This window comes from Alosa alosa, chromosome 19 (assembly GCF_017589495.1).
Source record: "Alosa alosa isolate M-15738 ecotype Scorff River chromosome 19, AALO_Geno_1.1, whole genome shotgun sequence".
Classification (NCBI taxonomy): Eukaryota; Metazoa; Chordata; class Actinopteri; order Clupeiformes; family Clupeidae; genus Alosa; species Alosa alosa.
Window position 1 is genome coordinate 29,644,779 of NC_063207.1, and position 12,445 is coordinate 29,657,223.

Consider the following 12,445-nt stretch of genomic DNA (forward strand, 5'->3'; position numbering starts at 1 on the left):
GCCAAAATGTCAGAATAACCTCCCAGAGCTGCTGCTTGGATGTGAACTACCTCCCAACCTCATAGATCTTTTCCTTGATGATGATCCAAAGGTTCTCAATAGGGTTGAGGTCGGGGAAGATGGGGGCCACACCATGAGTTTCTTTCCTTTTATGCCCTTAGCAGCCAATGACCCAGAGGTATTCTTTGCAGCACGAGATGGTGCATTGTCATGTGTAAAGATGATTTTGCTACATAAGGCACGGTTCTTCTTTTTGTACCACGGAAGAAAGTGGTCAGTCAGAAACACTACATACTTTGCCTACCAGCTCTTTCCCCATGATTCCGGCCCAAAACATAACTCTGCCACCTCCTTGCTGACGTCTCAGCCTTGTTGGGACATGGTGGCCATTCACCAACCATACATTACTCCATCCATCTGGACTATCTAGGGTTGCACGGCACTCATCCATCAACAAAACTGTTTGAAAATTAGTCTTCCATGTATTCCTGAGCCCACTGCAACCGTTTCTGCTTGTGAGCATTGTTTAGGGGTGGCCGAATAGTAGGTTTATACACATTTGCAAACTTCTTGAGGATCCTACACCTTGAGGTTCGCGGAACTCCAGAGGCACCGGCTTCATATACCTGTTTGCTGCTTTGCAGTGGCATTTTAGCAGCTGCTCTCTTAATCCTATGACTTTGTCTGGCAGAAACCTTAGTATGCCTTTGTCTACACAAACCCACCTGTGCTCTGAATCAGCGACAAATTTCTTCAAAATCACGCATACGTTTTTAGGAAATATCCAATGTTTTCATACCTTGTCCAAGGAAGTACTCAATTTCAGCAGCAGAGAGGTCCCTTTTCTTTACTATATTGCGTGAAACCTGTGTCCTGCTTAATAATGTAGAACATCCTTCTTAAGTAGTTTTTCTTTGATTGGGCTCACCTGGCAAACTAATTATCACAGGTGTCTGAGATTGATTTCAATGATCCAAAGAGCCCTGAGACACAACACCATCCATGAGTTTAATTGAAAACAAAAAAATAAATGTTTATGAAATCCAATTTGCATAATAATTCGGAACACGGTGTAATAACGATTAATCGATTCATTTGATTAATTGCATGGCCCTATCGACACGCATGCTTTCATACTGATACAAACTGCCCCTCGAGATTCAATAAAGAATGCCAATTTTGTTTCACACACATAACTGCACAACTGCAGCACAGATGTGCAAAATCATTTGACGGCAGAGGAAATATATACAGCCTGACAATCAATCTGACCAAGACATTCAAATCAGGGAAATCCAACCCCAGCAACCCCAGCTTCAGAAAGCAGCAACAACAGACAAGACAAGTTTCATTTCCATTTCACTTTGACTTTTGACTGTCTCTGCAAACTCAATTTGAAACAGCAAAGTAATGCTACCTTGCACACAGAAAGCAACAATAGATGTGAAAATAACAGATTCTAGTGTCTATTCAAATTGGAAGGGCTGTCTGTGTGTGCAATACCATTCCACACCGTCCACTCATGTTAACAGCAAGCCCAGCATAGCACAGCAGTGGTCTAAAAAACACATTATCCGCCGCAATCTCTTCCAGGAACACACGTACAGCTCTTTTTAGCCCACTCATGAATCAGTCATTGTTCAAGCAAACCTAAAAAAAGAAGTGGGGGCAAAGATGAAAACCAAAAAAGTCTGTTTGACCCACCGGCTCCTCCATAGAGGCCACAGCACCACAGATCTTATCCAGCGCCACGCTGACCCCAACTGCTGAGGGTGCGGGGCCTGGTCCCACCGGGCCGCGGAAGTCTGAGATCTACACACAGGACAACAAGGTGGAAAAAAACAGCAGGGAAGAACGTCAAACACACAAAATATCTGAAACGGCAGATGTTGACATGGATTAAATGCCATGCCACATTACTTGCTGGTCCAAGTGGACAAGCTAAAAGTGGTCACAAAATGGACATGCTAGAAAAATTTGAAGTTTCAGCTAAAGTTTTATCTGGAAATATTTTATGGTCTGTGTGTCAGTCATCAATCCACATCTAAAGTGTCACACTACCTTCCCACCAAAGAACACTCAGTTCTCACACATCCATGTAGCACTTAGGATGGTCAGAACATATTCACTGTATCTCTAGTCACAGATATCTGTAACCAGCACAACGTACGAGCTACAGTACATCCATTTTGGAGTAACTCTGGATTCATCTGATGGGCAAGGCCTGAACAACATGCCCTCTAGTTTAGGAAAGGTTGGGTATTGGTCATACCAGGTGGTCGTAGCGCCCACCAGCGGCGAGGATGTCAGGCACCGTGCGTCTGCGCTTCCTGACAAAGGCCACAAACTGGAAGATGACCCCCCTGTGATGCTGGATCTTATACACCAGGCCCAGGTTCACCATCACCTTAGGAAAAAGAGAGAGACTTTAATTTTCACTTTCATTTATCTACATGGAACCATTAATTTACCAACAACTTACATTGTCTCAAGGTGTTAGTTCAAGGTTAAAGTCAAAGTTAAAGGTGAGTCCATGCCAGATCGGAGAGTAAGTTTGACTGTCCTATAACACAGTTATTACACATTCCTAACATCTTCTGCATGTAAAGTTATGAGTTAAGCTATAAGCGTTTATTTAATGTTGATCTGACATTTAAATGCATATCAAGTTGAGCATTGTGGTCTCTGCCACACAGTTCTTACTTTTGGCAGAGACACACAAACTTATTTTCAAACAAATTTAAACCTCACAGTATATGACTGTTACCAAGATATAGGATAATATATCCTGTATGTCTCACTCCATTGAAGGGTACCATATGTCTATGCAATAATCGTTTCCCACAACTTGAAGTCTAGGATGCGTCTGAGGAATTAAGAGTGGGACTACATTGTGTAACATGTCATGGTGTGTGAACTGACGTGATTAGAGGACATATGATGCTGCTTTTTTTTGGACAACATATTTTGCCGATATGTTTATCTGGTTGATATTTTTTAAAAGTAATTTATTCTATAATTATATATTACCATACACATTACAGTCTAAGGGATTTAGGGAATTTGGGCAAATGTTTATAGCAGCCAAACTTTCCCCAAATTGTCCTAAAGCATGTTTATGTTTGTTGCCAGACATTACAAGGCAAATGGTCATAATGTGAGTGATCGCAAAAAATAATAACTTTAACTTTGTATATTCGATTAACACAGCCTACTGCTAATATATATTATGCAATCAATCAACCTCTAATGACGATCTACCTGCAGCTTGATGCCCAATTTCCTGAGCAGGCTGGTCAGCTCCTCCAGCTCCTTGACGCCCTGCTTGGCCAGCTGGGTCACGGCCGTCTTCTGCTTGGTCAGGAAGTCTAGCGAGGGAACCAGGTCTTGCAGCTCACCCTTCTGCCCAATGAACTTGTACAGCGTCTGCAACTGATGCAACAGGGCACAAGTCTATTGATTAGATAGATATACACATAATGATTATTACATACTAGATGATTTAATTAGTTGCAATTAGTTGCACTCTGTCAATGTATAACAGAGTTAGATTGCAATCTAGTCTGGATTAAGGAGAAGCCATTTAATTCAACCTTGCTTAAATGCTTTAGGCATTGAGTAATTAATTAGTTGACGGTAGTCATGCTGTGTGTGTGTGTGTGTGTGTGTGTGTGTGTGTGTGTGTGTTTTTCGGGTGGATAAGAGGCATTAATGTAAATTGTTTTTAGCGCTCGGAGGAGTACTCATTATATACTTGTAAAACACAGCAGACATCACACAGACACATTAACAAGGTTCAAAACTTAATTTTCATTGGTCGTGGTCTTTGGGAGGCAAGAAGAAGGACAGAAGAACAAAGAAAGGGCAAGAGCAGGACATCTTTTGAGAGGAAACCGTTAATTCATTAATAATTAATTAATTAGCTATTAACATAATTAATAATTAATTAACTGTAATCCATAGAGAATAGATTAAATTCCAAGTGTTTTCAAAGACATGCATTGCGTTATAGCCAAATGCCTCTTTGTTAAGATGATCTCCCTCAGCATAGAAATAACCAGGAAGGACTGGACCGCAGCTCCAAATATTTATGAGACAAATCTACACCTGGGGGCATGTTTCATTCATGAATCAACCCTTCTGACATCCAACTTCATTCAGGGATATTAATCAAAATCTCACTGCAGTTTTTTTCCCTTCTTTCTGGAAAAATATTTTGAAGTCAACCCTGCAAACCCAGGGGATGATCCAGCTGAAGCGGCGGACTGCAGCCCAGCAGGCTCGGTGGCACAGGAAGGGGACTCCCGCTGTTACTGGACGCCTCTCATTTCACATGCAAGACCTGCTCCCCAGGTCTGGATGAGCTTCCAGCTCTTATAAAAGGTGGCCATCATACACATGGTGATTTCACTGGGTTTGGCAGGCCAGGCAGAGGTGCCTGTACCCCCCCCCCTCCCCCCCCCCCTCCCCCTCCCCTTAGCCCTGTCCTGGGGAAGACATTAGGCTGCAATGTGTGCTGCTGAGCTCTGTCCAGCGCAGAGGGAGTTTGAAGCTAACCAAACCTGGAGCAGGAAGAGAGGGGACTCACGCTGTTGTTGGACAGAGATAAGTTGAAGAACTTGGCCTCCACTTCTCGCTTTGTGAGCTTTTCACTCTGAAACACAAAAAGTGTGAGTCTATTAGTGTGTGTGTGTGTGTGTGTGTGTGTGTGTGTGTGTGTGTGTGTGTGTGTGTGTGTGTGTATGTGAGATGGGGTGACTCAAATGGCAATCCTTGCCAGAGAGCACTCACTGTTCATGCAAAGTTAAAACAGAAAAAAGATGTAACCAAACATTTGATAATATTCCACACAGCTGAGAATAAGAAACTGGAAGGCTGCATTTTCCATTAAAACACAAGACAAGACTCCATCCGTGTCTCTCCCCAATTCTTACTCTCAGGTGACTCCCTTTGATTATACGTAAATAGAACAATGCTCTGGTAACAGCAGAATCCACCATTAGGAGCACTGATAGGAACGGATTATTCAGCGAACTGATTATAATGACCTATCAGCCAACTAGCATCTCATCATCAGACCCTCATTTCCTGTGTTGCCATCATTCTCAGGACTGACTTTTCTTCAGGATTATGCTGTATTCAGAGTGAACATTTTATTAAAATTCACAAAACTCATCCTTCACTGATCCTTCTGAGTATGGAATTTGTTACATTTGTAAAATGTTATCATAATAAATTTGAGAAGTTATGGCGTCATTCATTAAAACAGTAACCCTGTTCTGAGTGAGTGAGTCACTCATAAGTCTTATAAGTCTCTAAAAAGCATCTTGTCAAATAAGAAATGTATATGTACACTTGATAACCCCCTCATGACATACAGCATGGGGGGAGGGGTTGTCAGGTCTCTCACCATGGAATCACACAGGATGTTGGCTGCCTGCATGAGTTTGTCCTCAGGCACGCCGCTGTGCAGCAGAATGGCCCTCAGCAGGCTGGTGTGGTTCAGGTAGACTGTGTAGTTCCTCTCCTGCGCACACACACACACACACACACACACACACACACACACACACACACACACACACACAGACACAGACACAGACACAGACAGACACACAGTTAGTGCGCCATGCAGCACAGTTTATAACAATCCCAGAACACTAATAGGAGTCAGGACAGGTGTCAGATGAAGGTAAGATCAGTGGCAATCGTTTCAAACAGTATAAAACACAATGTTGACCCTCGTGCATCCTCATGCACACTCTACCAGTACAGTACAGGAGGAGGAAGAGGAACGGCAGAGTGGTGTAGCATTTAAAACATCAATGGCTTATTTATGGAAAATGGCACTTTATATATTGTTGGGCTTCGGGACCAGGGATGACTGAAGCTTCGGCTACATTGTCACTGAATATGGAAGCTTCACTGTACATGATTAAAGAGAATCAAAAGTCTGATTTCTGAGACTGGACTTCTGGGGGGGTAAATACACTGCACACATACAAACATGTAAACACTGAGGAGAACACATAATGATTACAGCCCACACACATACGGCACAAGAGAACAGGGGCCAGCTTTGAAATGGTGCTGCCAAACTGTTTGATTCATCATGGCCTATCCTGCTGAATCCAGAGTGACTCAAAACTTCTGAGCTGAATTATCAGTGTTCTGTGTGTGTGTGTGTGTGTGTGTGTGTGTGTGTGTGTGTGTTTGTCTACTTGTGTCTCTCTGTGTGAATGTGTCTTTATGTATATGTGTGTATGTGCGTATCCTCATCTGAGTTTGTGTGTGTGTGTGTGTGTGTGTGTGTGTGTGTGTGTGTGTGTGTGTGTGTGTGTGAAACTCATAGCCCCAGGGCAGTGCTGTGTAACAGACTCTCCATCTCTATGATGTTGGATACGCTGAGCCTCTAAGGGTTTAGTGGGGTGAAGCGTTGCCAGGTCTCCGCGACAAACAAAGTCAAAACAGTTCATCATAAGTTCTAAAAAAAACAGGTCAAACAATGACCCGACAACCCTTCTCAGTGTCTCCTAGAGTTGGGGTATGTAGGTTTACGCATGTCCGTTTAGAAGTGAACCAAAGTGATATTTACCATAGTATGGTCAACGAATATGACCGCTTGTTGATGGATTTACTCAACCTGTCTACAACTTCACCAACCAGAACTCAGCCATCTACCATCTACTCAGCCGTACCTATGATGGATTTTAGTTTCTCTTTAAACGAAACTCAGAACCTGCATGTTTGAAGGCTAAAGCATGGAGTGAACTACTGAGATCAAGTGCTTTATTGTCTACTTATGTTATGGTAGTCTGGGGACATGTTGCTAAAAAGTAGTCTATTATAACTTGATGATTGCACCTGTGCGATCAATCAGAGCAAAGTGGACTCATGGTAGGGCACCAAGTCAAGGTGTTGAAGTTTTCTACTAAAAGTACTTCAGCATAATCATATGAAAGCAGATGATCTGACATTCAAGTAAACAGCATTGGTGAAAGAAAGGATAGTCTGCAAAAAACACACACACACACACACACACACACACACACACACACACACACACACACACACACACACAGAGCACCTGTCTGACACATAAAGGCCTAATGATACTGGAGAATGTATGCAGCTGTACAGGTCCAATCCAGCTGTTTAAACATCCTGAGCTCTGAACTGGTGACACAGGAAATGGCCGTGTCAGGCGGCTCTCTCTGGAGGTTGGGCCAGCCAGTGGAGTTAATGGCTCCAGGTCAACTACAGCACCCTCAGTGGGAGCTGAGCATACACTGGGCTCTCATTTAAGGAGGGTGAACCCCTGACACCAGTGGCTTGTTAAAATCTGCCGAATGCTCACTGTGAACTACCTCCTCGGATCAGTTGCTTGTCTTCACAAACGTCCCCCGCAAACTCAAGGTAAAAGAAAAAAGGTTTGGTGGCTATTATGGAGGCACCTCAACTGCGGTTCCAATGAGTACCAACAAGGTATTAAGGGCAGAGGGCAAACAGAATACAGCAGAACCAACTACCGGCAGTTAATGGCAAACACAGACACAGACACATACACCAACACACATACATGCACACAGCCACACACATGAACTAACAGACACACAAAAAGACATACAGACAGAGACAGACAAACTCGTCTACACAAGAGCACACATGGACAAATCCACCATGTTACCTGCAGAGCGCTGAACTCGTGGATGATCTCAGAGATGGTGTAGATGGCCTCTGCGTCGGGAAGCAGGGTGTTGGTGACTGGGGCCACGATGTCAAAGGCGCACTCCAGCATCTCTCGGGGGTGCGAGCGGTCCAGCTTCCGCGGCCGAAACACACGCTCTATGCTGTACCTGTCGCAGTGGGAAACAGACAATAAGAGCAGTACTGGGACCTCCAAAGCCCAATGCTGTCCGTGGATGGGAGAGAAACAGCCAGATGGGAGTGTGCCACCACAACACTTCAACACATGTTCAGAGAGAAACAACCAAATAGGGGAGAATAGCACTAGTATGCCAACAGAAGCATTAACTACCTGGGTGATAAGACTACTGCAATGCCTAACAAATAATATTGTATTTAATGCTCTTTCAATATTGTAATCAATATTGTAACTATAAAGAAGGAAAATGAAGTGAAGGACACAACTGTGTCATTTAAACACCCATATATGTGAGGGGAAGAAACTGCAGATGGTTCTGCTGCAGCTTGGACCAGTAAGGACAGGGCAACTGGCTGTTACCCAACCAGGAAGGACAGACTACAATGGCCATGACTGCAAGGACACATATCCTTGACTCCTCAAAGATTGTAAAATTTCTCATGCTTTTCTTGCTGCTGTCAAATGTGGTTTACTTTCGAAACACTCAGATAAGTTGTTTATTAGGCTATTCTTGGACCCTGTGTTCTACTTCAGAAAATTATAGAGGGGCAGTGAAGTCTGAGCAAGAGCATCAGTAATTACCTTTTTAAGTGTGAGATGTTGTTTCGAGCAACGAATCTTGCGAAAGCCAACTGCAGCACAATGTCATGAACAACATGAAACAGAGAGAGAGAGAGAGAGAGAGAGAGAGAGAGAGAGAGAGAGAGAGAGAGAGAGAAAGAAAGAAAGAAAGAGAGAGAGAGAGCACACAATTAAGAGTGAGTAATACATCTCTGGAGACACCATTCAGTGACGCAGAGATCAAATGCCTGATGGCTTTTCATGCTTTAATGAACCACAGGACTGAGAGAGGAAGGGGCTGTGACATGGAGGGGAGATGCTACACACTAGTGTAAGTGTAGGGGAATTAACTTCCTGAGTCAGTGCAGTGGCATTTTACTTCTTCACTGGTGTGTTAATGTAAGTAGTGTCATTTCAATGACATTAACTTCCTATCTGCTGTGTCTGTGTAACTGTGTTAACTTCCTATCTGTGGTGTGTGAACTGTATTCACTTCCTGTTCACTGTTTTTGTTTAACTGTATTCACTTCCTGTCTGTTGTGTCTGTGTAACTGTGTTCACTTCCTGTTTACTGTTTTTGTTTAACTGTATTCACTTCCTGTCTGTTGTGTCTGTGTAACTGTGTTCACTTCTTATTCACTGTGTCTGTAGGCTCGTTCTGGATTAACAGCGGTTGACCGTGCCTGACTTGATACGTCAACATGATCTGCAATGATCTGCCAGTGTCAGCCAGGAAAAGCTAATAAAGATGTCAGACAGCCCCCGGGAGCTAGGAGATAGGAGATATCGCGGAATTTTGTTTGCACTTAATACAATTTAAATTTCCTTCATTAAAATGAACATGATTACTGACTTAATAGATAATTATGATGTTGATTTCATAAACCATTGTTGGCATACATTCAACAGATGTTTGTGTCATTGGTCTACACTACAGCATTAAATAGCAGAATAATACATTTCCAGTACCACTCTTACAGAAATCACATACAAGAAGGTATCCCTTTGAATTTTGAACAAGTTTACTTCAGGCACATTACTCCCATGAGGTCTTAAGGTCATGTGACATGGTGACATCACAGTGACTTTGACCAAGTCAAACAACATATCTAACCAGCATGCATTGCGTTCAACCCAGCATGCCATGCATCACTTTAAGCCAGATCTGCCAAATAAGTCCTGTCTGTTAATTTCTTGTCTGTTTTGTCTGCGTAACTGTGCTCACTTCCTGTCTGTTGTACATACCCGCAAGTCATAGGGCAGTGTGACCAGCATGCCACTGTGGTCCATGAAGCAGGCCAGCTCACAGCCCTCATACAACGTCCGGTTCCTAGGCAACAGCAGTGGCATCTGGAGCCGCACAGCACCTGTGTGTGTGTGTGTGTGTGTGTGTGTGTATGTGTATGTGTGTGTGAGAGAGTGTGAGTGAGAGTGAGAGTTGGTTTATGAGGGGAGTCACAAGCACACAATGTTAAAATAACACATCAGATCACAGCTGTTAGACTAAATGGCAAGGATACACATGGCAGAAACACCACACCACAGAACATAAAGGGCTGCGTGGTAACGAAAACACAAGGAAATCAAAGCTACTATACATCAAGCTACATACAGCTGGAGGCTACATCCATATGAGCACATACGTATAATAAACTGAGACTACTATTCTGCTACTATACACAGCCTTCAAGTCTGTAGCCGCACACATCAATAACATCTTAAAGAACACAAGCACAGCTTGAAGCCTGATGGGCAGGCATTCATCAGTGCAATGACACCTCACAAGAGTAGCCTGGGGGCAGTTGGAAACACACACACACTAAACCCATCCTATCCTACAGGCTCAGTGTGGGACTGTGTGAGTGCCAACCAAACGCATGCCCCATATTGTTTCATGAAAGAAAAACAGAAAATAGAGGAACAACACCACTGCTTTTATTCCACTGGATAAATAAAGGCATATGTGGCAAGCTAACACAAGATGTCCCCAGTGCAGTCTTTATCCCTCCCTCTCTCTCTCCCTCATGCTCAGCCTAACTTTTCTCTTTCTCCTAATCCCATTTTCTCGCCACCCCCCTTCCATTTCTCCCTCTCTCTTGTTCATATTTCCTCCCCCTATCTACCTCTTTCTCCCTCTCTTTCTCCCTGTCCCTCTTTATGATAGGTGCTTGTGGCTTCCCCTCCACACAGTCTCCATCCACACATGAGGCTGCAAACAGCTCGCAGGCCCCCATCTATAATCATGACAGTGGCGCCCCAACCAGAAAACCCACTTCCCCGAGTCGGCTTTCAGGGTTAATATTTCTGTCTCGGCTTAGCATTCGTGTTCGTGTGGCCCGAGACTCCAATGGCACGACCCAGGAGAGAAAAACCAGTCGGTGTGTGACTAAGACTGAGGCAGCGGAGATGGAGGTCGTGGTGGTGGTGTTTTTAAGAGTTTTTTTTTCCAAACATGAGCGGATTTCCTGGAGTGCTGGCTCCCACACCGCGGCGTGACTCACCGTGCTTTCTGAAGATCCTGGTGATTGTTTCGTACACATACTGTTGCAGTTTGGCGCTGTTGAAATTAAAACTGCCCTGGAGCGAGAAAAAAATAGAAGGAAGGATAGAGTGAGGGAGAGAAGAAAGGAGAGAGGAAGGGAGAGAGGGTTAGACACACAGAGAGCCATTAATGAGGCGCAAACACAGCCAGCTTTATGCATCCCAGATGAAGAGAGCACAAGACAGCCTCCCATGAAGCTCTACAGTGCCACCTAAAGGTTACAAATGTGGGTCAAAACTAAAGCGTAGGCGCTGTACTAAACAGGACCTGGAGTAAGATGAGACAATTGGAATTGAGCCCATGAAAACAAAATAAGATACCGGTACAACTGGAGAGATCTGAAGCCTCAACAGCATAATGTTTACATTTTGGGATGGTATCCCATAGATGGATTAAGCCTAGTCCTAGTCTAAAAGCTTTTTCTCAATGGATATCTCCACTGAAATTATCTTTTTGTCCATGGCTAGGGCTTAATCCAAGTATGGGAAACTGGCCCACAGAAGGCCTTGCTGAGAGTTGTTGACAGTCAACAAAGCCATGCTAGCCCATCATCTGGTAGGAATTGTATGGAAATGGGAGCTTTTTTCACCTCCACACACTCAAATTCAATGGTTCTCCTTTGGAATGATGCAACTGACACGTTTTGATGAGCAAGGCACAAGCAAAAAAGTGAGGATTCTAAAAATGCAAGCTGCTCAAAGTTCAAAATTATATGGTCATGTTTTTTTTTTTTTTCAAAGTTTTTTTTTCTCACTATCTTTGCAAACAATTGTGGAGTTAGCGGAATTGTTAAGTCGATTGATCCACGGAGGAAAGGTGTGCCCATAAAGTCGATCAAGTCTTCTTTATCTGGATGCCCTCACTGGCCTGCTGGGTTGTGGGAAAATCTCACCCTGGAAAGCCTGTGAGAGCTAGGCTAACACTGCCAAAAAAACCTAGACACAGTTACAAGAACACCGCTAATGAGTCCTCTCTGCTCTCCACTCTTTCTGTGCACCTTTACATGTTTTAGCAAAGCCTCTCTACATCTTCTGTTTACATGTGAGAAAATATTGAAGCACAATGAATGAATGTGTGAATGAACTTCGATGAATAAGCACAATGAATCAGTGAATGACCTTCATGGATAAGCCTCTCTCCATCTTATATAGTATTCACACATGGCTGAGTGACACCCATGTAAGTGGCCTGGGGCCAGCAGATACCTTGTGGATGTCGATGTCGTAGGTGTAGTCCATGACGAGAGACGTGCTCTGGGAGAAGAGCTGGCTGACCATGGTGCGGTAGGCCTTGCCGTTGACGTTGGCCATGGTGTGCTGCAGCACCTCGTGCAGCTCCGACTCCTCCATCTGCGGCGGCGGCAGCAGCTCGCTCTTCAGCAGCTCCTGGGCTGTGGGACGCAGCGCCGGGTCGTGGTTTAGCAGCCAGCCAATCACCTTCCTCTGCAGGGACAGGCC

The 12,445-nt window shown here is 44.0% G+C and overlaps 1 protein-coding gene across 2 annotated transcripts in view; it reads right to left on the bottom strand.

The window, feature by feature from the left end:
* eif2ak4 (eukaryotic translation initiation factor 2 alpha kinase 4) overlaps positions 1 to 12,445 on the bottom strand; it is a 41,847-nt gene that overhangs the window by 16,311 nt on the left and 13,091 nt on the right. For both annotated transcript variants that reach the window (XM_048270944.1, XM_048270942.1), the window contains 10 exons: positions 12,194 to 12,430; positions 10,948 to 11,023; positions 9,692 to 9,813; positions 8,468 to 8,517; positions 7,688 to 7,856; positions 5,411 to 5,527; positions 4,589 to 4,654; positions 3,262 to 3,432; positions 2,273 to 2,407; positions 1,705 to 1,812 (listed from right to left, as the gene is read on the bottom strand). In XM_048270944.1, coding sequence (XP_048126901.1) covers positions 1,705 to 1,812; positions 2,273 to 2,407; positions 3,262 to 3,432; positions 4,589 to 4,654; positions 5,411 to 5,527; positions 7,688 to 7,856; positions 8,468 to 8,517; positions 9,692 to 9,813; positions 10,948 to 11,023; positions 12,194 to 12,430 — 1,251 coding nt within the window. The remainder of the gene's footprint in view (positions 1 to 1,704; positions 1,813 to 2,272; positions 2,408 to 3,261; positions 3,433 to 4,588; positions 4,655 to 5,410; positions 5,528 to 7,687; positions 7,857 to 8,467; positions 8,518 to 9,691; positions 9,814 to 10,947; positions 11,024 to 12,193; positions 12,431 to 12,445) is intronic.